The sequence below is a fragment of the Malaclemys terrapin genome, chromosome 12 (assembly GCF_027887155.1).
Source record: "Malaclemys terrapin pileata isolate rMalTer1 chromosome 12, rMalTer1.hap1, whole genome shotgun sequence".
Classification (NCBI taxonomy): domain Eukaryota; kingdom Metazoa; phylum Chordata; order Testudines; family Emydidae; genus Malaclemys; species Malaclemys terrapin.
In genome coordinates, this window is record NC_071516.1 from 32,457,929 (window position 1) to 32,484,744 (window position 26,816).

Genomic DNA, 26,816 nt, shown 5'->3' on the forward strand with positions numbered 1-26,816 from the left:
ACTCCGAGAAGTAACTGAAAAGGGTTAGGCAACTTTTTAAAAAATTGAAGTAAAAAGCTTTATGCAAAGGCCACAGCTAGTGTATTGTTATATGCTACTTCCTGTTTTGAGTACTGCCTGGTCTCGATCCTTCTTTGGGAGTTACTGTATCTTCATGCTGAAGAGGTGTTTAGTCTGGTAGTGCATGTCTACAATGAACAGCATCCATTATTTTAGTTTTTATTTTGTGCTAGTTCTGAATTAGCAATTAACGTTCTTCTTCGAGTGCTTACTCATGTCAATTCCATTTTAGGTGTATGCGCACCCACGTGCACGGTTGTCGGAGACTTTTGCCTTAGCAGTATCCATAGGGTCGGCTGTGGCACTCTCTGGAGTGCATTGGTATATCAGGCGCCACCGGCCCTATGCCCTCTCCATTCCTTCTTACCGCTCATGCAGTTTTTCTCCTACTTGATCTCTGCACTATAGCTGTAAATAGTTTGTTTATAATAGTTTAGTAAGTAAAGTGTTGTAGTTAGTTAGGAGTCCAGCGGCGACTTTGCCCCAGGCGGGGCATGCCCAGGTCTCTGAATTTTAAGCCCTGCTCTGACCTGCACGGCAGCTGTTTGAAGTGCCATGGGGAATCCCACTTAAAAGAGAAGTGTCGCATCTGTAAGAACTTTTGTCCCAGGACACAGAAAGAAGGCAATATTCACTTGAGGGTCCTCTTCATGGAGGCCGATCTTGCACAGCCTTGAAGCCGGCACGGCCGGACGCAGCACCCAGTGCTTTGGCTTTGGCATGTAGCGCACCTCCATCATCTTCCAGGCACTCTTCGCCTTCGCCAGTGCCCAAGAAGAGGGACTTGACACTGAACAAGCCAGATCAAGGGGTGTTGGGCAAAGGACCCTGCTTGGCCTGCCCACCCACCCACATTGGAGCCTCCAGGGGGCTTTGCCCTGGCGAGTACTACCCCCCCTAAGGGACCTGCCACCGATTCCAGGGAGCATTGGGGACCCAGGCTGATGGCGCAGTCAATGCCCTCTCAGCTCCCGGTGCCCGGAGAACAACAAGCGCTCTCGCTGTTGCCACGTGTGACGATGGACCCGGCTAAGGCTCCCTACAAGGGCAGGCTTGCTGTGAGGGCCTCCCAGAAGGCAAGCGAGCGCCGCTGGTCTCTGGAGCTAAGGCAGAGCCCTGTGTTGCAACGCCATTGGTCTCCACGTAGGCCCAAGTCATCAGTTCGCTTCTACAGGTCACTGGCACCGTGTTCTTGGTCTCCGCCCTCATACTGGGACTCACCTAGAGAGAGAGACCGGTTATCTTAGAGTTGACCCTCACCAAGACCTCGGGGATGCTCCCCAACTTGGCGCTGCTCCCCTTACTCCCAACACTGGTTGGACCATTCCAGGCACCAGTCACCCGTGGTGGTAGTTAGCTGCCAGACCCCAGCCTTGACGGCCCCACCCTGGTCTCTGGAGGAAGAGGACTTCTCTGGCATGGAGAGAGAGTTCAGCCCCTCGCCTACACAGCATTGCGACTGGGGTCCGGAAGGTGCATCTGCTGTGGTGATGCAGACCTGGCAGCAAGGCCAGTGGTCGACACAATGGCCCTATTGGAACCCCTTGGGCATATCCATTATGCCGATGCCCCAGTCCCGCCAGTCCTCTGTCGCCGCATCGGCCAAACCACAGTCAGCACAAGGCTTGGTTCAGGATGTATCAGTGGGCGCTGCGGTGGAGGAACAGATGCCCACCCCGAGACCTCTTTTCCCAGCGGGGAAAGATGCCGCGGGCCCTCCGCCGGTAGTCCAGTCATCCTCCTCTCCAGACGCAGCGGGGCCTTCCTGGGCTAGCCCTCCGGATTACTTGAGAGAGCATCAAGTGCTGCTCTGCCAACTTGGGCCTTAAGGTGGAGGAAATGGTGGAGCAGTTATACGTGTTGTTCAGTGTGCTCTCTGCGTCCACCCCTGCTTGTGTTGCACTCCTGGTGCATGAAGGGGTCCTGAATATTGCCAAGACCATCTGGCAAACCCCATCCTCCATCCTGCCCACTTCCAAGAGGGCGGAAAAGAAGTATTTTGTCCCCGCAAAGGGATTTTGAATACTTAATCACCCACCTGTGGTCGTTGGTTGTGTCAGCAACCAACGAAAAGGACAACCGGGGCCAGCCAGATCCACCACCAAAAATAAGGAGGCCAAGAAACTGGACCTTTTTGGACGCAAAATTTATTCCCATGGCCAGTCTCCAGTTCCAGGTGGCAAACTACCAGCCCTTTTGAGGCGTTATAATTTTAACTTGTGGAACTCCCTCCTCAAGTTTAAGGACTTCATGTCCCAGAAGGCAGCCCAAGAGTTAGAGGCTCTGGTGGACTGTCCCAAGAGATGCAAGCCTCTATTCAGGACCTCCCGTTTCATGGAGTTTGGGCTGTTCTCTGACCAAACGGACACAAGGCTGCGCGGTCTAAAGGACATTCGGGCCACTCCCATCGCCAGGGCACTGGTAGCCTCAGCAGGGACCTGCAAGGAGAAGGGACACTGGTTTTAGTTGCTGCCACCCTTCATCCTCCCGCTCACCGGCACAGCCTGGCCCCGCAAGACACCACAGGGGCCAGAAGTGGTCGTTTTGAGGGAGCACCCAAGAGCGACGCACCAGTCAACTCCCCAGATCTGCTGCCTTTACCTCAACCATCTCCGGCATTTCCGTTCAGCCTAGTCGAGGGTCACCTCTGACCGTTGGGTGTTAGACTTCGTGTCATCACTCTACACCCTCCAATTTTTGGCCACCCTTCCCTTCCCCCCCTTTCCCTGTCCCTCTTCAGGGACACTTCTCATGAGCAACTCCTCATTCAGGAGGTAAACAACCTACTGCAACTGGGGGCGGTGTAGGAGGTCCCTCAGGAACTTAGGGGGAAAGGGTTCTACTCCCACTATTTCCTTATCCAGAAGGCAAAAGGGGGGGCTATGTCCCATTCTGGATCTGCGATAGCTTAATACTTCAAGAAGTTGAAATTTCACATGGTATCCCTGGCCTCCATCATTTCCTCCCTAGATTTGGGAGACTGGTATGCCACTCTTGATTTGGGGGACGCTTATTTCCATATCTCTATCTTCCCAGGACACAGGAGGTTCCTTTGTTTTGTGGTGGGCCAGCACCATTTCCAGTTTGCGGTGCTCCCCTTTGGCGTATCCTTGGCCCCGCGGGTCTTTACAAAATGCCTGGTCCCAGTAGCCGTTTACCTGACGTGCCAGGAGGTCCAGGTCTATCCTTATCTTGATGATTGGTTCATCAAGGGCAGATCACAGGATCACATGCAGAGCAGCCTCGGTCTGGTGCGAGCCACATGCCGCAACTTGGGCCTGTTAGTGAATTAAAGAAGTCAATCCTTGTACCAGTGCAATGGATAGAATTCATCGGGTGGTTCTCGACTCCACACGGGCAAGGGCATTCCTTCTGGAGTCCCACTTCCAAGCCATGTTAGATGTAATCTCCCATGTGAGGAGATATGTTCACCACTGCCCGGACCTGCCTAAGGTTGTTAGCTCATATGGCAGCCTGTACTTATGTGGTGTCCTGCCTGGCTCTAGCTGCGCTTGCTGCAGGCGTGGTTGGCGTCGGTCTACATCCCCAACAGGCGCGACCTGGACCTGGTAATCAAGGTGCTGGACCACGTTCGGGCATCTCTTGTGTGGAGGTTGGACCCCGCATCAGTCTTGTAGGGAGTTCCTTTCGCAGCCCCATCCCCATCATTGACTCTGGTGTCCAATGCCTTGGACCTAGGATGGGGAGTCCACCTGGGAGGGTTCAGTACACAAGGCTACTGGTCGGGGGGGGGGCCTACCGTTCCATCCACAAATGTCAGGGAGCTCAGGGTGGTTTGCCAGGCTTTTCGGTCCCAGTTGCAAGGCAAGGTGGTTCAAGTTCTGACTGACAATGTTTTATATCCACAAACACGGCAGAGCCAGGTCGTTAGCCCTTTGCCAGGAAGCCCTCTGTGTGTAGAATGCCATTCATCTTATGAAGTGCACCTGAACCAGGAACTTTTTGGCAGATTGCCTCTGCAGAATCTTCTCATCTCGCCACGAGTGGTCTCTCCACCCCAGTGTGGTCAATCAGATCTTCCAGAAGTGGAGGTCTCCCCAGGTGTGGACCTGTTTGCGACTTGCCAGAACAGGAAGTGCCACCTGTTCTGCTTGTTCCGAGGGATCAACAGGGACTCCCTGTCAGATGCCTTTCTACTCCTGTGGTCTGGGGCTCTGATGTATGCTTTCTCACCAGTGCTGCTACTCCACAAGGTCCTCATGAAGGTCAAGCAGGACAAGACCAAGGTCATCCGGATTGCCCCGGCTTGGCGTCACCAGTACTGGTTCAGCACACTTATGAACCTGTCAGTGTCATCCCCGATGGCACTGGCCGGATCTCATAAGTCTGAGGAGGAGCGTAGGTTGCACTCCCTGTACGTCAGGAGTACACTAGCCTTCTACATTGAAAGGACCAAACTGTCAGAACATAAGAATGGCCATACTAGGTCAGATCAAAGATCCATCTAGCCCAGTATCCTGTCTTCTGACGGTGGCCAATTCCAGGTGCCCCAGAGTGAATGAACAAGTAATCATCAAGTGATCCATTCCCTGTTGCTCATTCCCAGCTTCTGGCAAACAGAGGCTAGGGACACCATTCCCGCCCATTCTGGCTAATAGCCATTAATAGACCTATTCTCCATGAATGTATCTAGTTATTTTTAACCCTGTTATAGTTTTGGCCTTCACAACATCCTCTGGCAAAGAGTTCCATAGGTTGACTGTGCATTGTGTGAAGAAATACTTCCGTTTGTTTGTTTCTGTTTTGCAAGTCGACTCAGTTTGTCGTGGTGGCAGATAGGATGAGCGGTCGTCCGGTGTCCACCCAGAGAATTTCATCTTGGATCACTGCCTGCATCCATTTCTGCTGTGATCAGGCGAAGGTGCCTCTGCCGGCGATTCACTGCTCACTCAAGTAGAGCTCAAGCCTAGTCAGCGGCCTGCCTGGCCCAAGTGCCCATTTTAAGATATCTGCAGAGCTGCTACCTAGTCGTCCATTCACACGTTCACGTCTCACTACATGCTTACCCAACAAGCTCGAGACGATGCTGGCTTCAGTAGAGCAGTGCTGCAAGACTGTGAACTCCAAGCCCACTTCCATATATACTGCTTGAGTCACCTAGAATGGAATCGACATGAGCAAGCACTTGAAGAAGAAACGGTTACCCACCTTTTTCGTAACTGTTGTTGTTCGAGATGTTGCTCATGTCCATTCCATTCCCTGCCCTCCTGCCCTGCCCCTCTGTCAGAGTTGCCAGCAAGAAGGAATTGAGAGGGCGTACGGCTGCCGGCGCCTGATATACCAACGCGTGAACGCAGCACAGCTGACCCTATGGATACCGCTAAGGCAAAAGTGTCTGACAACTGTGCACGTGGGCGCACACCCACCTAGAATGGAATGCACATGAGCAATTCATCTCAAAGAACAGTGGGTAACTGTTTTTCCCAAGAATTAAGAATATCCCTGCTGACACGGATGTTGCTAGTTCTCCAATAGGTGTATAGGAGGTTCCTTCAAACATACATGTGAAAAACCAATGTAATTGGGAGTGGGGGAAGTTGTCATGCACCTCAGAGACTAACACTGTTTTTTTTAATTTTAGGGCAATGTGTACGTCAAATGCCCTTCAATCGCTGCTGCCATTGCAGCTGTCAATGCATTGCATGGAAGGTGGTTTGCAGGTGAGTAAAGGCTGCTTAAAGACCTGAGTTCTCATTATAGACTCAAGACATTAAAAACATCTTTTTCTTTTTTTTATTAGGTAAAATGATTACAGCAGCATATGTACCTCTTCCAACATACCACAATCTTTTCCCTGATTCCATGACTGCAACCCAACTACTGGTTCCTGTTCGACGATGAAGATGGATTTCGTCAGTTTTGTATATAACTATTTTTTTGGAGGAAGATTGAGTTATCTTTTATTTAGATAAAACTAAAGAAAAGGGTTTAATGTCATTTTGTGTACACTTCCCGTTACCTTTAAAAAATAAAAACTGAGTAAGCAGGAATGCAGTGTGCTCATTCTCCCTAACTAGCATTCCCACTGTGTACAAAGCTGTTGACTTCTTGTTCTGCCTTGTAATTCTTGTACATTTACTAAGGTGTTCAGTAGGAACTGAGAAGTAGCGCATAGAAACGAATTTTCTGTAAAAGGCAGATGGGACATAATGACATTTTTAATGTTTCACAAGCCTTTCTTTTAATGGAGTAATTACATTTTACATTTCACTAAATATAGGTTTTCTGTTAAAGGTCAATATCTGATAGAATTTATGAAGGGATATATTTAGTGTTTTGTATAAATGGAAAATTCAAAAGGCTACTGAAGGATCTGGTTTTGGTCAGCTACTCAGCTTGTTTTATGCTGAACAGTTGATGAGAATGGGAGGATTCAAACGTTTTATTTCTTGATGGCAACTTTTGATTGATGTATCTGTAAAAGTTTCTTTGTAAATACTGTGTGAGGTGTGTCTAGGGTTCCAAACAAAACACTCTCTGCATTTCCAGAGACAAGTTGAATTGAATACAGGTAGTGTGCACAGTTTAATGATACTCAGCAAAGCCTAAGAATAAGTAGAAAATGCAGAAATATGTTTTGTCTGGTTGCATATAATCTTTGCTCTTTTTAAGCTCTGTGAGCTCTGAAATATATTTTTGGGTTACTTCAGTGTGTTTGACAAGACAGCTTGATATTTCTATCAAACAAATGACTTTCATATTGCAACAATCTTTGTAAGAACCACTCAAAAATAAAATTCTCTTAAAAAGGCCTCCAGAAGCTTTATTTTCCAGCTCAGTCTGATTTAGAGCTACAAGCAGCATTTAAATTGAAAGACTGGAGTGAGGATGGTGAGGTTCTCTTTCAAATGCTAGGAAATTAGCATTACTCTAAAAGTATTTTCTCCCTGGATGTAAGTTGGCATGTCAACAACTGGTGTGTGTTAATTACGCAACCACCGTGTAGTTGAGGAGGTGTCAAGGTTTCATAGACTTGAGCAAGGTCTGGGAGTCGAGCGCTCTTGCGCTCCTATCTCAGCTCTGCCACTGACACTGACACTGTGTGTGGATTTAGGCAAGTCGCTAATGTTTCTCTTCTCCAGGAGTAACTAGTTGTCGGGGTGCTGAGGATTGTTTATCAAGTACAGTGAAGAGCATGCTATAAGCGTAGGGATGAATACAGTTGACCTTGGTAACCAAACACGCCTTTCATGTGCTGAGTTGAAGACACCATGGGTGTCTAACAACATGGTAGTTTTTCTTGTTTTCGACCCCTACTTCAATAATTTTATTAATATGCTGCAGTACTGCATAGGGAGACGAAGTAGCATTTCAAATCTCCAAAAGTAGCAGTGTCACTGGACTTTTTTGTAACTTGGGTACCTATTACACGCAGTAAAAGTAAATTTGGGCCCTGGTCTGCTGGAGCACGTGGAGAGTTGGGTTATGTAGTAGCGGTGCTCCTCATTTCCGGCTAAGGGCTCATCTATGCACGGAAGTCATGTCAGTTTAACTGAAGTGACCTCAAAGTGGTGCAAAAGGCTGTGTGGATGCTATTTTTAGTTTACAGCAGGCTTGCTTCAGTTGATGAGGAATCTGTTTAAGCTGTGCCACTGTTAACCTGTGTTGACACTCATTCTAGTTTTGGAATGATTTAACCAAATCAGTTTTAAAAGAAACCACAGCTTTAAGTTAAATTGATGCAAACTCATTTGGATAAAACCAAAGAGAAACTGAACTGATAGGAGGGAAAGATGAGGCAGAGCAAAGGGGGACAGTTTTTTTTCTTTGAGTGATGGTCCCTATTGTACTCCATTGTGGTTTACGCATGCGCACCGTGCACCCAGGGTTAGAGAATTTGAAAGTGTCGGTTGATCCGCGCATGCACCTTGACTTGCCTCGTGCTTCAATCAAGGGGAGTGGGGAGACCCACATCTCCAGTTCCTTACCACCACAGGGTCTGGGTCAGAATCTTCAGTGTCCTCATCTCTGATTACAGTTATAAATGGTTTTAACTGTAGCTTTGGTAGCTTTATTCTCCCCCCTTCCCCCCCGTTTTAGTAGTTCCTAGTTTTTAACAGGTTTGAGTAGCAGCTGTGTTAGTCTGTATTGGCAAAAAGAACAGGAGTACTTGTGGCACCTTAGAAACTAACAAATTTATTTGGGCATAAGCTTTCTTGGGCTAAAACCCACTTCATTGGATGCATGCAGTGGAAAGTACAGTAGGAAGATATATATACACACAGAACATGAAAAAATGGGTGTTGCCATACCAATTCTAACGAGACTAATCAATTAAGGTGGGCTATTAGCAGGAGAAAAAAACTTTTGTAGTGATAATCAGGATGGCCCATTTCAAACAGTTGACAAGAAGGTGTGAGTAACAGTAAGGGGGAAAAGGTTGTAATTCTCCAACAAAAAAACTTCAAAAACAGACTCCAATGAGAAACTGCAGAATTGGAATTAATTTGCAAACTGGACACCATTAAATTAGACTTGAATAAAGACTGGGAGTGGATGGGTCATTACACAAAGTAAAAACTATTCCCCACCCCACCCCACCCCACTGTTACTCACACCTTAAATATAGAATATCAGGGTTGGAAGGGACCTCAGGAGGTCATCTAGTCCAACCCCCTGCTTAAAGCAGGACCAATCCCCAGACAGATTTTTTTTTTTTTTTTTTTTTTGCCCCAGATCCCTAAATGGCCCCCTCAAGGATTGAGCTCACAACCCTGGGTTTAGCAGGCCAATGCTCAAACCACTGAGCTCTCTCTCTCTCGTCTCTTCTCTTCTCTCCTCTCCCCCCTTTGTCAACTGTTGGAAATGGGCCATTCTGATTAACACTACAAAAGTTTTTTTTCTCCTGCTGATAATAGCCCACCTTAATTGATATACTGTATTTTCCACTGCATGCATCCGATGAAGTGGGTTTTAGCCCACGAAAACTTATGCCCAAATAAATGTTGTTAGTCTGTAAGGTGCCACAAGTACTCCTGTTCTTTTAGTTTTTAACAGAGAAGACTTCGGGGAGTTACCTTGTACCCCTGTTCAGGTACCAGACTATGTGCAGAACTCCTGGCTTCAAACTCTCTGCCTCCTGCCTCAATTCTTCTCTGTCAGCTAGGTGCAGTATTTGCCAGTCCTTCCCCAGATGTACCCAAGAAGGCTGAGCACTTTGTCTCTGGGAAGTATTTCATGGAGATGGCATTCGGACCCAGGCCAGGGAACCCCTCCCACAGACATCGGCCTGATTCAGTGAGGAATGCAACTCCTGATGCTACATCTGACTCTGGCTGGCAGACCCATCCCTATAGTAGAGCCCAGTTGGGAGATTAGGAAGCAGTCCAATAAGCACGGGACCATGGCTTCCTCCAGGTCCAAGAAACTGGGCATTCCCTCCAGCTCAGCACAAGAGGAGACAGCACATTCTAAGTCCCCCAAGCACAGGGAGAAGAACCATAAACAATGGGATCCAGTGAAACTGGGTGGTGATCTAAGGGAGTTTGGGGACCTTAGTGGTGAGTGTTTACCCCAGCCCTGAATCTTGTGCCTCTACTGGTTGTGGTGGCAACTTTTCTAGCTGTGCCAGTCAGGTTTTGATATGTACTCAGACTTCTCTCTAGGGTCAGATCCTTACTGGAGCCCTGTCCCATGGAGGTAATCTCCAGATCCTGCTGGAGAAACTGCAGGCCAGTAGAGCAAACAGATGGGAGGCTGGGACCAGTGCTGTTAAATGATCTGGAAAATGGGGTAAACAGTGAGGTGGCAAAGTTTGCAGACAATATAGAATTACTCAAGATAGTTAAGTCCAAAGCTGACAGTGAATAGTTACAAAGGGATCTCACAGAACTGGGTGACTGGGCAAGAAAATGGCAGATGAAATTCAGTGGTGATAAATGCAAAGTAATGCACATTGGAAAATACTGTCCCAGCTATACATACAAAATAATGGGGTCTAAATTAGTTGTTACCACTCAAGAAAGAGATCTTGGAGTCACTGGATAATTCTCTGAAAACATCCACTCAACATGCAGCAGCAGTCAAAAAAGGTAACAATATTCGGAACCATTAGGAAAGGGGTAGATAATAAGAAAATATCATAATGCCTCTATATTAGGGCTGTCAATAATTGTGCTGGTAATAGGATCCTGTTTATTACATATTTTTGGAGGTTTTCAAATACTGTATTCTGTTGTAACTGAAATCAAAGTGTACAGTACTCAGTTGATTTTTTTATTACAAATATTTGCACTGTAAAAAAAATGGTGTTTTTCAATTCCCCCATTGCAAGTACTGTAGTGCAATCCCTTTATCATGAAAGTTGAATTTACAAATGTAGAATTATGGGGGGGGGGGGGGGAGACGACAAAAAACCTGCATTCAAAAATAAAACAATGTAAAATTTCAGAGCCTACAAGTCCACTCAATCCTTATTCAGCCAATCACTCAGACAAACAAGTTTGCTTACATTTGTAGGAGATAAGCTGCTTGTTTACAATAACAATGAGGAGGCCGGTGGCACCTTAAAGACTAACATTTATTTGGGCATAAGCTTTCGTGGGTAAAAAACCCCACTTCTTCAGATGCATATGAAGTGGGGGTTTTTACCCACGAAAAGCTTATGCCTAAATTAAGTCTTTTAAGATGCCACTGGACTCAGTCTGTATCCACAAAAACAATGAACATGCCTACCCCTCTGATTCTTGTTTACAATGTCACCTGAAAGAGAGAACGGGTGTTTGCACTTTTGTAGCTGGCCTTGCAAGATATTTATATGCCAGATATGCCAAACATTCATATACCCCTGCATCTGGCATGCAATGCTGGCTACGAAAGTGTGAACACCTGTTCTCACTTTCAGGTGATGTAAATAATCAAGCAGCATTATGTCCCTGTGATACAGGAGGGCCAGGGAGCAGTGGGAGAGTAGTAAAGGGGAAATATATAAGCCCTAGGCTAAATAAGGCATGGTTCCCTGTAGACTAGGGAGAGTGGCTATGGCTAATTGGAGCATGTGCAGTCAATTAAGGCCCTGTCAGGAACCTAATAAAACCCCCCTGCTTCAGGCAGTCAGAGAGGAGGAGGAGGACTGGAGGTGTGCTGAGAGATTTAAAAGACCAGAGAACTGAAGTAAGACCCTGCCCCAGCAGGGGAGGGAGACTCTCCCGCAGTGTGTAAGGACCAAAGATATCCCATCAAAGGGGGAAGAGGATAAGAAACTGCAGGGGCTGGGGCTCAGAGTGAGGAGCAGACCCATCCCCTCCCCTGCTTCCCTCCTTTACCACCTTCCCAGGCCACTAACGGGGCCCTCGGGGCCCCAAGAGCAGGGGCAAGGGGTGGCATCTTAGCCCCCACCAAGAAAAGCACAGGACCCACCATATTAACATTGGGCATCTTGTTACAGTCCCATAAATGTAAACAAACTTGTTTGTCTCAGCGATTGGCTGAACAAGAAGTAGGACTGAGTAGACTTGTAGGCGCTAAAGTTTTACATTGGTTTGAGTGCAGGTACGTAACAAAAAAAATCTACATTTGTAAGCTGCACTTTCACAATAACAAGATTGCACTACAGTACTTGTACGAGGTGAATTGAAAGACTATCATCATTTTGAGTGCAAATATTAGTGATAAGAAAATATAAAGTGAGCACTGTACACTCTATTGTGTTTGTAATTGAAATCAGTATATTTGAAAATGTAGAAAAATATCCAAAAATACTTAAGCAATAGAACACAGTGAAATTTATGAATGGTGTGATTAAAAGTGCAATTAATGATTAAATTTTTTAATTGTGATTTTTTTAAAGTTAATCGTGTGAGATAACTGCAATTAATTGACGGCCCTATTCTATATAAATCCATGGTACACTCACATCGTGTATACTGCGTGAAGATCTGGTCACCACATCTCAAAAAAGATATATTGGAAAAGGTACACAGAAGAGCAACAAAAATGAGGGTATAGAACAGCTTCTGTTGGAGGAGAGATTAAAAAGACTGGGACTATTCAGCTTGGAAAAGAGATGACTGGGGAGGGGATGTGAGAGAGGTCTATTAAAATTTTGACTGGTGTGGAGAAAATGAATAAGGAAATGTTATTTACTCCTTCATGTAACACAAGAACTAGGGGTCACCCAATGAAATTAACAGGCAGAAAGTTTAAAATAAAAGTAAGTACTACTTGTGGAACTTTTTGCCAGGGGCTGTTGTGACGGCCAAATTTATAACAGGTTCCAAAAAAGAATTAAATAAGTTCCTGGGGGATAGATCCATCAATGGCTATTAGCCAGGATGGGCAGGGATGCAACACCATGATCTGAGTATCCTTAGACTCTGACAGAAGCTGGGACCAGATGACGGGATGGATCATTTGATGACTGACTGTTCTGTTCATTCCTTCTGAAGAACCTGTCAGCCACTGTCGAAAGTCAGGATACTGAGCTGAATGGACCATTAGTCTGACCCAGTATGGCCGTTCTCATGTAAGACTTTGATACTGTATTCCCCATGAGCCTGGGGAGAACATATGTCATACATCATCATCTGGAGAGCTACCAGGAAAATGGGTTAGAGAAAATTCTCAGCCCTTGCCCAAAAGGATGTGGGACATGGTCTAAGCAGAAGTGCAGGCAAGACTGAGAATGGGGGTCATTGAGGAGTCCAAGAGTGACTGGAGGAGCCCCATAGTCCTGGTCCCCAAAGCAGATGGCACGTTCCAATTCTCTATCAACTTTTTTAAGGTCAGTTCGCCACAGAGCTTGATGCTTACATAATGCCACAAGTGGTTGAGCTGTTAAGAGCGGCTGGGCCTGGCTTGATAGATCTTACAAAAGGCTATTGGCAGATCCCTGTCTTCATCCCCCTCTACCTCCTTTGGCCATTTCCAACTTTAAAATCATTTGGCCTGCAGGGGGTTGCAGCAACTTTTCAGCACCTGCTTAATTGAATGCTTTGACCCTAACAGCAATACACTGCAGCTTACCTTGATTACATTGTAATTTATAACCACACAGAACAGAATATTGGGAATCGTTAAGAAAGGGATAGATAATGAGAGAAAATATAGTGTCTCTATATAAATCCATGGTATGCCAACATCTTGAATACTGCATGCAGATGTGGTCACCCCATGTCAAAAATATATATTGGAATTAGAAAAGGTTCAGAAAAGGGCAACAAAAATGATGAGGGGTATGGAACAGCTTCCATATGAGGGGAGATTAATAAGACTGGTACTTTTCAGCTTGGAAAAGAGATGATTAAGAGGGGATATCGAGGTCTATAAAAACATGCCTGGTGTGGAGAAAGTAAATAAGGAAGTTTTATTTACTCATAACACATGAACTAGGGGTCACCAAATGAAATTAATAAGCAGCAAGTTTAAAACAAAGGGAAGTATTTTTTTTTTTCACACAACACACAGTCAACCTGTGAAACTCCTAGCCAGAGGATGTTGTGAAAGTCAAGACTAACAGTGTTCATAAAAGAACTAGATAAGTTCATCAATGGCTATTAGCTAGGATGGGCAGGGATGGTGGCCCTAGCCTCTGTTTGCCAGAAGCTGGGAATGGGCAACAGGAGACGGATCACTTGATTACCTGTTCTGTTCATTCTCTCTGGGGCAATTGGCATAGGACACTGTTGGAAGACAGGATACTGGGTTAGATGGACCTTTGGTATGACCTAGTATGGCCGTTCTTACGTTCACACATGGAAAGACCACCTCAGTCACCTAAGAGTAGTAGTCACTTCCCTGCCAAGAGTAAGTAGACCATGATAGAAGTGACTTATTTAGGATATTGGGTAGGAGGAAGCCTTATGAAACCACTGATAAAGTCCATATGGTAAACTCGTGCCCTACACCACAGACCAGAAGAGAGAGACACTACTTCCTTGGCCTGGAGGGACACGATCACAGGTTCATCACCTACTTTGCATCGACTGAACTGCTGCTAAAGGGCAAAGTCACCAAAAAGATTGGCTGGGAGGACTATTGCAATGGAGCTTTAACACCCTGGAGGTGCAACTGAGCTGGGAGCCTGTCCTTGCCAACCCAGACTTCTCCAGGGGTTCATTCTCTATACAGGTGCAGCCAACGTTGGCCCGGGCAGTGGTGCTCTCCCAGGACTTTGAAGGCAAAGAGCACCCCCTCCTACATTTGAGCAAAAAGTTGTGAACCCAGGGAGAAATCATATTATATGACTGAGGAGGCGGCTCAGGCAACAAAATGTATTATGGAAGCCCTCAGGTATTATCTGTTGGGTAGTCCCTTCTCCCTAGTCACAAACCATGTACCTTACGGTGGCTACACTCTCTGAAGGACTCGCACCTCCAGGTTATGTGCTGGTATCTGGCATTCCAGCCCTACAGCTTCCAGGTGCAGCACTGTGCTGGGAAGGAACATGCAAATACAGATTCTTTTCACTAGAAGACTGTGAGCTGATTGAACAAGAAAGCTTTCTGGACTTGAGGGGGCAAGTGTGTGATGGGACGCACCCCCATTCCACTGACAGCAAGCCTAAGCAGCATCCCACACTCCAGCCATGCCATTAAGCATATGTGCACAGCATGCTCTTCCTGGAGAAGGGAAGCTTACAAAGGTGAAGCTGGCCATGGAGCAGGGGGGAAAGCTTGCCCAAGAAGAGAGGCTACTAGAGACCACTAGGGAGCCCAGTAGCCGGGGAACCCAGCCCTAGGCAGTGACTAGCTTTCCCTTTCCCACCCCTTGTTTAGGGCAGACACCCTGCAGCCCCGAGAAAGGCTCTGGACACCTCTCCTATCAGCGCTGGACCTGAGGAGCAGGGCCAAGGACTGGAGATAATTAGACTCAGGAAGGATCTTGGAAATAAGCCCTACTCCTGCTGGGAACAGTGAGCTTGTCCAGGAGTGGGGGTTCCAGAGGGGACCCAGAGGCAAGAGACCTAAAGATACAATGGCCAAGCCCAGGCTGAGAGCCAGCTGACTTTGGGAAAGTAACTGGGTGGCTCTCTCTTTGATCAGGTTTCCTTATTCCTATAGAATTCCCTCTTCTCCACATGTGGAAAGGGGCACTGAGTTTTGTCTCTGCTGTGGGCTGTTGTTTCTTCATAAACACAGGCAGTGTGGAGTTCAGTAGAAAACACTGCAGTTCATTTTGTTGAGAGCGCACTAGCAGAGTCTTATACCGCACTGTAAGATCTCAGTAGGATTGAGCACTCAACATTTTAGATACCCAAAGATTTTATTATATTACATAGGTGGAATGATTGAACAGGGGCATTAGTCTTCAGGTTAAAAAAATCCCATGCTCCAGGTTAGCAGCGGATTCCCATGCCAATGGCCATGAATGTCCCAAACGTGCCACCACTTTGCATCATGGTTTTGCCAACTCCACCCATCAGTTCTCGTCCTCTCATGCCAATCCTGAAAGAGAGAAAACAGTGCAAGATTCCACACAGGCTGACCAAGGCCATTCTATTGCTGAAGTGACAATCCATCCCTGACAGATTGGAAAGCATATTGGATTTTATCATCAGACATTCTGTATCAGGTGCCTGGCAGGAGAGTTGGCTTAATTCACTTCTAGACTGTACAGACAATGTGCTTTTTAGGTTTTGGAGCAAGTGACTTCAGGGTGCATAGGATGAGTGGGAGGAGAGAATGGATGCACTCCCTTGTGTCTGTGATCCATTGGAAGGACGGGGAGGGGCAGCTTGCTTCTTTGTGTCTGTGACATGTCAGTTATACAGGCTAAGATGGAGAATTCACCACTATGTATTGAGTGCCAGAGGGGAGAGACTCTGGACCCTTGCATCTGGGTCCTGTCTAGCTGCATGTGCTTGAGGCAGTGAGATTTACTACATTTAAAGGGACAGTATCAACTAAAAATGAAGTGGAAACTTTTGAAGCCCAACTGAATCTTTGCTACAGCTGCATTTTTTTTTTCTGTTTGCAAGAGGTTGGACAATAAAAATAAGCAAAGTGATTTTCTCTCTCAGGTTCCTCCTGCTGCAATATTTGCATGGAAAGTTTAATTGTTTATAACCACTTGTGTGCATTTGGACTTTTAAAATGTGCTGGTTTATTTGCCATGAGTTTTATAAACATTTGGTTTTACATGAGTTAAATTTTGGGGCAAATTGAAGCAGCTAATATCCTTTTAACCAAGTCGGATAAAAAGCAATCTCTTACTGCTCCTTCAGATCATCCATGATTGCATTTCCTGCCAATATTGTGGTGCCTATGAAAACATTCACCAGGATTTGAAGAGGATCAATGGGAGGGATATGGGGGGTTGCGTTTGTTTTTTTTAAACACAACTTTTAGAACAACTCATGGTTCTTGTTTCTCCCATTCAGTGTAGTCCGTGCCATATATCAGTGATGTTAGCTGAAGAGAATTCAAATAAGCGCATATATATTTTTGGTGTAAGATACTAAAGAGCCCATCGGTTTACCAGTTCTTTATAATTTATAATATTGCCTGTACAGAGAAACGCTGAACACCTCAGGATAACTGCTCTCAACGAATGAGTCATTGATATGCAATGAAAACAGGACGTAAAGACAACAGAAGACCCTGCCAGATGCCACATACAACCTCCAGTGCTACGAGAAGAGCTCTTTGTATGTTTGTACATGGCAAGCAAAGGCAGCTTGTCCAATTTCTAATTCTACACCTTGGATGCTCCAAATCTTCAGCCTGGTTTAGAGCCACAGGTAGCATTCCATCTATGTTACAAAATGGAACAAGGTCTTTAGATCCCCTCCCTCTGTCCCAGTTTCTCCTAGGACTGACATTTACAATTAACTGCGTCCGACATACCTGAGGCAGGAAAATGTGCCAAACAGTGCCCCTGCCGCCATGCCAACAGCAAAGCCCATCATGAAGCCCATTTTCACTCTGTCAAAGCAGTTGGGCTGGGACTGTCCATATGGCCCCACAGTCACAGGCATCTGGAAAAGAAGCAAGACACTTAAAACAAAAAAGAACCACCCTCCCCCCACCCGCCCAGACCTACCACCTCTTCCTGTGGATGACAAGCTTCCTCCTGGATTGGACAGCAGCAGCTGTGAAGACACTACGTGCCTGAGGCCATGTCTACACTAGAGAGTCCACAGCGGCGCTTCTGTCGGTGTAACTTGTGTCGCTCAGAGGTGGGTTTTTTTCACATCCCTGAGCGACAGAAGTTACACCGACTAAAGTGGTAGGGTAGACTTAGGCTATGTCTACACTGCACTTTCATTGAGTGACAAAAGTTTTAACGGGTGTGAAAAAAAAAACACCCCTAAATGACAAATGCTTTAATGATGAAAAGCACCGGAGTGGACAGCGCTTCGTCGGTGGAGAAGCTATCGCCCCTTGTTGGGTATGGTTTTATTTTGTCATCAGGAGAGCTCTCTCCTGGCAACAAAGGGCAGCTACGCTGCGCGCCTTACAATGACAAGGCTTTGGCAGCCTGGCTGTGCTGCTGGAAGCTGTGCAACGTAGACATAGCCATGGCCTGAGTCTCATACAATTTAGGAGAGGGCATGTGCAAACTGAGTATTTGCATGCCGATGTGACTAGCTAGTTCTCTGTGCAGTCACTGTAACTGCTCATTCAGCTACCACTTATTAGCACATAAAAAGACTTTTCTATAGGAATTTACTAGCAAAACACTGAGCAACCGGATTCCAGAGCCTCAGCTTTAATTTGTTTCTCCACCTTACAGTTCCCATTCCTAAACAGAGGACACGCTGTCACGGAACAGAGAAGGTTTTCACACCCTTGCATCTTGGCCCAATACTGGGAACAGACAGGAGCAAAAGGAGGACTGTCCTGATGATAGACTTGTTTTGCTCCCACACAAACCTTCACACCTCCATTAACAGTCACTGTGGGTATGTCTACACTGGAAACTTTAAAGCACTGCTGTGGGAACGCTCCTATGGCAACGCTTTGAAGTGCGAGTGTGGTTGCGTGCGCGCGAGTGCTGGGAGAGAGCTTTCCCAGCGCTCCTGGTAATCCACCTCCATGAGAGGATTAGCTCCGAGTGCTGGAAGCCTGTCTTCGCTAGTGCTTTAAAGCGCTCAGACTTGCTGCGCTCAGGTGGGTGATTTTTCACCCCCCTAGCTAGCAAGTTAGAGAGCTACAAAAAGGAAGTGTAGACAAGCCCTATATTTCTGACAAAGGACTTGAGGGGACTCCATTCAGTCTGAGAGAGAGCCTCTCCTTGATAAGCATTGCCTGGAGGGATTGTTGAAAGAAAAATCCTTCCCTCCCTGAACACACTGCATCCAAGGCACTCCCACACACCCTACTGGCTGATGCATGAAACAGCCGACTCCCAAATTCCTAGCCCCTAGGCTATTTGTATTATGTAGATTTTTTCCCCCCATTCAGAGCAGGGGGGGAAAATCTGACAGGACTTCACTTTCTGTAACAAAGATTCACATTAAAATTCCCCTGTGCTCAACCGTGTATGCAAATTTCAGTACTTGCAAAAGGTGCTGGTTGACAGCTCTGGCGATTGTGGTTCTTTTTATCCCCAGAACACACAGTTTGGGCAATTGCAGTCAGGGTGGATAAAAATCAATGATTTTTTTGTTATTTAAATTGGATTTTTTTGATAAAATGCTTTTGAGGAAAGAAACCTATCTAAAGATAATTTTAATTAAGTTACATTATAGCTCAAAGATATCGCATCATGGAATAGGGATTATAAATTCTAATTTTATAGTATGAGACAACATATTCATGTAATGTTTAAGAAAAGTTTTGTAAATGAGTTCCAATAGTTCATGGATTAGGGACCCAATTTTACGGGGTTCCAGGGGCTTCTGTATAAATTACTTAGGTTAATCTTTCTATCTACCCAATGAAACTCAGTGCTCAGTCTAGAAGATACCATCAGAGATGCTTAGGTTTGCAGTTCTCAAACTGTGGATTTGTGTCTCCAGAGATAACATGCTTCTAACAGCAAAAATGTTTTAGATAAATAATATATAGAGGTGAGAAATAACAGACTTCAACTCTATTGTCCCTCTGCAAATTTGTGTACCCAATCAATCCCTTACCTCTCTCTAAAAGTGCAAAGTTTCAAAAAGTTCAATGAATAGAAGATAGTTGGGGGCGGAATAGATCTGAACAAGAAGAAGTCTGGAGATAAATGTGAGAAGTGAGGGACAGGCAGTAGAAACAAAAGTGAAACTGTTTGAGCAGCATATTCCATAAGTCTTGAGGACTTTCTGAGTGTAGCCTTCATTGATTTGAGATCTACCATCCATTCTCTCACTAAAAGTGAAAACCTATAATGGCAGCAGGCTCTAAGAGAGACCCCGTTTGAGAATATTTTAAATTAAGTTCCTCTACCTGTGGGTAAGACAGGCATGCATGCAAAACGCAAACAGTGCAACAAAGAAATGCAAGGCCTGGTTGCCTAAATGAAACAACATCATCATGAGAAGTGTTCCTTCTCAGGAGGAAGCTGCCTTGAAGATGATGAAAGGAACGTCTCTGAACATGCAGGATCTTCAGGTTGGTAAACTTTTTTATTCCTACTTCTTTCTTAAGGACTGCCTGTCTTCCTTCTGGACTATTCTTGAATTCTCATGTTTGAGCAAAAAATGTAGTTGTTACTCTATGGTACTATCATTTTAGATGCAGTTGATCTAAAAAAATAAATAGCTGAAATAGGCAGATCTTCCTCTTACAATTTCACCTTTAAAGTAGCACTGAGTGTCAGTGAATGCAATGAGTAATACTAAATGAGCAGTATGGTAATAATAATTAAATAACTGCATTGACTTATTTTGTTTACGAGAATCCATCCTCAACATACAGGATTCTGAAGACTATCCACCTTCAAGAGATCACCATCATTTTCTATAGTTTCAGAGTTATCTCCCAATGATAGTGTTTCAGTCACATCATGTATGTCACATAGCCACAGTATATCACCTGTAGCAAAAAGAAAAAAAAATCTCCATCATCCAGAAACAACCACAGATAAGTTTGTGATAAAAACCAGCAAATTAGAAAAACAGGTAACTGCTGAAAAAACTGCCCTGTTTATTTATGCAACAAACTCTCCTTTCCGTATGATTGAGAACCCACACTTCATTAATATGGTTCAGTCATTAAGACCAGGATACAGCCCACCCAACAGAGCAGATGTCGCAGGCAAATTGCTGGATAAAGTGTATGACAGAGAAACTGAGCAGTGTGCAAAAGGTCTAGAGGGTGAAATTGTCAACCTGAATCTTGATGGGTAGAGCAATGTCCATAATGATCATGTTGTATGTGCTTGTGTGACAACAGAAGAAGGGGAATGTCTTCCTTACAGAAACAATTGATACACCAGGAAATGCACACACAGCAGAATACTTACAAGAAGTAGCAGTAAAAGCTATAACAAATGGTGAAAAAAATGTCAAATGCCTAGTACGCAGCTTGGTCACAGACTATGCTGCAAACGTATCCAAGATGAGAAGAAAGTATTTAGAAGAGAGTCCAGAGCTAATAACATACGGTTGCAGTGCTCATTTGATGCACCTGCTCTGAAAAAAGTGGGAGGAACCAAGCTAACTCTCCTACAAGACGTGTGATGGAACTCAGTAGTGGACTGTTTTGAGCACTATATCAAGAACTGGCCTAATCTGATGACAGTTTGTGAACAAAATAGTGAAAAAATAGATGGCACTGTCACAGCCAAAGTTCTCAACATTGGGCTTAAGAGAAATGTTGAACACATGCTGAGTACCCTGAAGCCTATTTCTGTAACCTTGAACAAAATGCAGGGCAATAGCTGTTTTATTGCTGACACTGTTGAAATTTGGAAGAAACTGAGTGAGATCTTAAAAAGAGAAATATGCAACGAGAGAGTTAAATTACAAGCATTAAAAAAACGAATTGGACAAGCACTATCTGCAGCTCATTTTCTTGCAAATATTCTCAATACTCAGTACCAGGGTCAAACCTTAACTGCTGAAGAAGAGGAGTTGGCTATGACATGGAAATCCAGCAATCATCCCGCCATAATGCCAACTATAAACAAACTTCAGAGCTAAGGGTGAACCATTCAAGAAATATATGTTTGCTGATGATGTTTTAAAGAAAGTTACACCAGTGAACTGGTGGAAGTCACTTAAGCACTTGGATTCAAAGACTGTTGAAGTGATAATCTCACTTTTAACAGCAGTAGCTTCTCTGCCAGTGTAGAAAGAATATTTTCTTCCTTTGGACTAATTCATTAGAAATTGAGAAATTGTTTGGGACCTGAAAAAGCAGGAAAGCTTGATTTTCTTTTCCAGATTATGAACAAACAGGAAAACGAAGGTGAAGACAACCAAGTTAACTGCAGAAGCCAATATTTTAAGTTTCTCATGTTGACCTGGCTGACATAGTCGATTTAATTTTTTTTTTTAAATATTTCATTTAACTATTTTAGTTAAAAACAATTTTAACAAAAACAAACCTGATTTTAAAAAAATTGAATGTTTAACTAAATTCAAAAATTCAAATGCTTGTTTTGTTAAAATATTATGTTTGCTGTTGAAGAAAAAAAATCCAGTATACATAACGTTGTTGTTTTAGTTAATAAAACATTTTAAATGTCTGTCTGGTGATGTTCTCCTCCTAATACAGCATGGCAAGAAAATCCTCCAAATATTAATGATTAACTTGTTGAATTGGAGATCGTTCACCTCCCAGTGACTTCATAAATATCAGCTTCAATTACCTTTGGTAAATGAAATAACCAATCAAGCATTCATTTTCTGATATAGCTGTAAAACTAATCTGAAAAGTTTTCAAAATGAATCACTTTAAAAATGTATAGTGTGTACCTTCTAAAAATGAAACCTGTATCTATCTCTGAGTTGTGAAGAATACGTATTAAGGTTATAACAACCAACAAGAACGCACTTTTATGTAGAAATCCATGATTATATCGAGTCTTCCTGACTAGGATTTAAATCAAATCCATCCTGATTGCAGTGCACCATTCTCCACACTGCCCCACTGATATGCCGCTGCCTGCTGGAGAGACCACTTTTAGGAATTAGAGCTGAGTTCAGTTGCCATGCCTCTTCAATCTGTGGTGGTGGTGCATGTCCAGTACGAACTGGACTAAGACTAATAACTCATTTCACATATGGCACTGGTCAGTCATCTGATGGTAATAACTTTCAGTTACTACCAACCGGAGGTGAAAATGAATGATGACCTTGTGATTGAAAGCCTCTGTATCCCTTTTCTAATCCCTACATTTAATAGATACTCAATTAGACATGCGTTTATTGGATTAGAGAGAATTTCTAACAGCTTGGAATTCCCCTGTCCAATACGGTGCAGACAAATGGCATTTTGAAACAATGAGCAAAGGTAAAGGCGAGGAAGGATTAGATAAAAGGCAGACTTTACAATGGGTTAGGGTGTGCCAATGCACTGGAATGGTCCAACATGATAGATGCAAAAACAAACACCTATTGCATAATTTTGGACTATTAATGATAAATAATAGTATTACTTAGTTCATATATTTAACAGGATGGTGAACAGCATAACAGATGTCTGGCATTAAAGACCTATCCAGACAATAAATTATAGTGTTTTAAAACTGGGTTAGCTAGCATAATTTCAAACCTCCTTTTACATTTAGTAAAGATACAAATTAGCACCTTTAATTTGGCTGGTCATGTTATAACCTGGGGGGAGCCTGCACTAGATGTAAAAGGATGTTTCAAATTATGTTAGCTAACCAGATTTGAAAAAGCATTTTCATCATCCAAATGGACACTAAGAAACTCTCCCTGCCCCCTCCAGTCCCTAGAACTCAAGCACTCACACTTTGTCAGTGAAAATCATAAATATTATATATTCATAATCTGTTACAAACAGGGCTCAGATTGTGACAGAAGCTCATCCACACAAACATCAGTCTAGGTTTTATACTTCTCAGTTCCTACGAAGTGTCATAAACTCTGTACATTCTGCATTCACAGTTGGCAAATACATTTGGCCAACAGACAGAGGTTACTAGTTTTATTTTGTCCCGCCTCCCAAAAAAAAAAAACCCATGCTAGGTAAAACTGCCTCCTTCCAGATTATGCAGCAACCAAAACTGTTCATCTGAAGGCTGCAAAAAACTCCTTGAACTACCTGTTGCTTTTTAAACTCTGGTATTATTCTAACCAGGACAAGCATAGTCTCCTTGGCCATAAAGCATTTTGCAGCCAGACGTTTTGTGTGATGCCCAGAACACAGAGTGTTCTTCTCCAACAAGTTTTCCTCACATAAAAAAGCATATACAAAAAAAACGGCCAGAGACTGGACATTTCTGAGCAACTACGTTGTGAATAGCTTAGGCCAGAGCAAAGAAGAGGCTGCTTCCATTCCCCTACGTTGTCCCAAGAGGGGCATGGTCAATAATCAAGACTAGGGAAAAAAGTAATGAGCTACAGCAGCAAGGAATAACGCTTCTCTGGGGAAAGGAGACTGGACAGTTTAGTTCAGAGAAGAAACAATCGGAACAGAACATGAGCGAGGCGCATAGCGATGTCCCCGCCCCAGAGGGGGCCAGGCCCCTGCTCGGCCTGTCACACAGCACAGGGACTCGGAGGCTTTAGAGGAGAGGCTGCGGCGGGCAGCTGCGGAACTCGCTGCCACAGGACATTAGCGAGGCCCCCAGCTTGGCAGGGCTGGGGCAAGCCCTGGCGCCTGCACGGCGCGGACCCGGGACCCTGCGGCAGCGGGAAGCTCCATGGGCCCGGCTGATCCCAGGCGCTCTGTGGCGCGCTCCCGCCCAGCCCGCTCCTGGAGGCGCCCGGGAAGCCCTCACCTCGCTTCGCTCCTCGCCTCCGGCCAGCACGCTCCAGTCCTCCGTCACTTCCGGCGCGCTGCGATGACGACACGCGGGTCGGGGTGAAAGGGCAGGGGCTATTTCCGGGCCTGGCTATCGCGGGGATGTTGCTGCTGCTGCGGAGGGTGGCGACGCTGCGGGGGGCCCGCGGGCTCGCGGGCGCGCCGGCCCGGCGGTTCTCGGGGGCGGCCCGGCGCCACGAGAGTGAGGGGGCGTGTCCGCGCGGGGGGGCTGGGCCAAGGGGCCGGGCGCGGAGGGGAGCCCGAGGACTTGGCGGGGCTCAGGGGCGGCGGTAAAGGCGCCGAGTTATCGCGGGGGGCTTGGCCCGGCCGCCGTGTGGTGCCCGGACTGCTATGGCTGGTGGGCACGGGAGGGGGCCCATGAGAAGGGAGCCCATCGGGTATAGTGCTAACCTGGCCTCAGTTCCCCGCCCCCCACAGACACCCGGAGTGCCCTTGGGCAAGTCTCTCGGTGCCTCAGTTGTCACCTCTGACACGGGAATAATGGCCCACCCAAGTGTTGTGACTGGCTTGTCAGACACAGGAGTGATGGCGGCCCTAGAAGCACCTCAGACCGAAAAGGGTGTTAAAGATTCAGCCCTCCTGATGTTTCTTTTCTTGTACGCCATGCTGCGTGCTCCCCTGGGCTGGCTGAAAAGGTCACTTGCCAGAATGCAGGGGGTGTCTTTGCCTAGGGTTACCATATTTTGAGCCTCCAAAAGGAGGACACTCCACAGGGCCCCGTCCCAACTCCGCCCCTTCCCCAAAGTCCCCGCCCCAACTCCGCCCCCTCCCCTGCTTCCCACGAACATTTGATTCGCGGGAAGCCTGAAGCAGGTAAAGGGGGTGTGGGGGGGAGGAGACGCGGCCCAGTCTGGCCCCCCCGGCGTTTCCAGCCTGGGTCGGCTCGGGCCCTGGGGTGCCGGCCCGGGGCCCGGCCCCCAGCCGAGCACCCCCGGCCCGCCCAGCACTGCCGGTCCCGGGCCCCCGGCCAAGCCCGCCCAGCACTGCCGGCACCGCCGGCCCGGCCCCTGAGCCCCCGGCACCGCCGGCCCGGCCCCTGAGCCCCCGGCCCGGCCCCCGGCACCGCCGGCCCGGCCCCTGAGCCCCCGGCCCGGCACCGCACCGCCGGCTCGGCACGGCCGGCCCAGCACCACGGGCCCCGCATGTCCCGATTTTCCCAGACATGTCCGGCTTTTTGGGATTTCCCCCCGGACGGGGATTTGGAGCCCAAAAAGCCGGACATGTCCGGGAAAAGCTGGACATGTCTGGGAAAATCCGGACGTATGGTAACCCTATCTTTGCCCCCTATCCTAGCAGTACAGGTCGTGACTGGTTCTCCTTTGGAGTGCCCAATGTGGTGCATGTTCTCATTAGAAAGGTTCCATGCTCACTATGGGTTCCCTGATTTCTTCTCCTGCACCACTGTCCGCTCCTGTTGTTGGAAAGTTTCACCTTTCTCCTCTCCTCCGCATTGCATCCTTAGTTGTCCCTTGTGCTTGTTGGGCAGCTATCATTGTAGTCTATATATTTTTTCCTCTCTAGAAAAAGGCCTTGGTGAAGTATCCACGCTCCGGCCGTTGTATATGGATGTCCAGGCAACTACTCCTCTGGTTGGTAAAATGATGTGAACATACACTAGTGCCCTAGAATGAACCCTATAGTTGTAACCAGATAAGGTATGGGTAAGGATCGGGGGGAGGGATACCTCAGTGGTTTGAACATTGGCCTGCTAAACCCAGGGTTGTGAGTTCAATTCCTGAGGGTCCCACTTAGGGATCTGGGGCAAAATCAGAGATCTCATGGATTCTGTGACTTCCAGAGATCTCCGTGACATTGTCCGCCTCAGCCCTGTGCCGAAGCTCTCGGGCAGCTCAGGGCGGGGGGCGGATGCAGACCCCTCCCACCGCAGCAGGGCTTGGGCTCTAATCTCCCACCCCTCAAGTTTCAGTCATCCCCCATCAACTCCTCACCCCTATTATTTTTAGTAAAAGTCAGACTTTTTTTGTTTATTGCCAGCAACCTGTCTGTGACTTTTACTAAAAATAACTGTGACAAAATCTTAACCTTAATGATGGGGAATGCAGATTTCAATTAGCAAATCAGAGTGCTCATAAGTAACTATGGGAAGAGCTGTATTCTTGCCAAAAGAATGATCACCTTGTAATGAAGCCCAATATCTACTCTTCCTTATTTGTTCTTGATGTGTCGTTCCTTCCCACACTGAATCTCTCTATTAGCTTCCTTCTCTTACCACATCAAACTCAAGCTTCTTGTTCTCATAGTGTACATAATCTCATATCCAATTACATCTTGGCTTTCCCCAGCACCCACTCCTTCTCACTGCACTCTTCCCAAGGAACATTGAAAACATGGAGGGATTGAGAAGAGACTGCCTTATTTGTGCTTAAAAGAAAGTCCAGTTGTTTACCCAGTTTAAGGCAGTCACCATCTTTGTTGTGGTCACTGTGGTGATCAGCATCTCCATTCAGTGGTACACCAAACTAATTTTAACAATCGTCTGCAACTAAAATTCTAACCTTGTACTTTAGTAACAGTTGAGGAGCAGGTCTTTCTCCAGAAGTCTCATCTTCTCCACTCAGCATAATTTTGTTACGGCCAGAATGTCATTCATCAACACTTATATATTGTGAGGTTTAATAATTAGAAACCTCTTTATATTCCTGGGGGAAACTTACAATAAATGTACCTTGAGGTGGTGGCTATTATCAAGTACTGTCTTGTCATGTCATTTGAATTAAATGAATTCTGAAGTGATGAAGGGTCATCTTGGATAAAATGTAAAACTTTTCAAAATTCTGTTTTACATCATTTCCTGTGACTGTTAGGGGGTCTTGTGTTTCTTTTGCTTAGAAAGTCCTTGCTCTTCTGAGACAGATTTCTGATTTAGTTCAAGGTTTGGCTTGTGAGATT

At 45.9% G+C, this 26,816-nt stretch overlaps 3 protein-coding genes across 8 annotated transcripts in view; 2 read left to right on the top strand and 1 right to left on the bottom strand.

Annotated features, from left to right (window-relative positions):
* Window positions 1-6,833, top strand: part of RBM39 (RNA binding motif protein 39) — a 49,617-nt gene extending 42,784 nt beyond the window's left edge. For all 6 annotated transcript variants that reach the window (XM_054046217.1, XM_054046215.1, XM_054046213.1 and 3 more), the window contains 2 exons: window positions 5,663-5,741; window positions 5,822-6,833. In XM_054046217.1, coding sequence (XP_053902192.1) covers window positions 5,663-5,741; window positions 5,822-5,922 — 180 coding nt within the window. In that variant the 3' untranslated portion in view covers window positions 5,923-6,833. The remainder of the gene's footprint in view (window positions 1-5,662; window positions 5,742-5,821) is intronic.
* Window positions 6,834-15,263: 8,430 nt separating this feature from the next.
* Window positions 15,264-23,947, bottom strand: ROMO1 (reactive oxygen species modulator 1). The gene is made up of 3 exons (XM_054044961.1): window positions 23,863-23,947; window positions 16,866-16,996; window positions 15,264-15,464 (listed from the first exon to the last, which is right to left on the bottom strand). Exons 2-3 carry the CDS (start codon window positions 16,994-16,996, stop codon window positions 15,356-15,358), a joined length of 240 nt encoding a protein of 79 aa, XP_053900936.1. The 5' UTR covers window positions 23,863-23,947; the 3' UTR covers window positions 15,264-15,355.
* NFS1 (NFS1 cysteine desulfurase) overlaps window positions 23,900-26,816 on the top strand; it is a 33,162-nt gene continuing 30,245 nt past the window's right edge. The window contains exons 1-2 of the mRNA XM_054044960.1: window positions 23,900-24,087; window positions 25,428-25,495. Of these exons, the coding sequence (XP_053900935.1) occupies window positions 23,988-24,087; window positions 25,428-25,495 (168 nt within the window). The 5' untranslated portion in view covers window positions 23,900-23,987. The remainder of the gene's footprint in view (window positions 24,088-25,427; window positions 25,496-26,816) is intronic.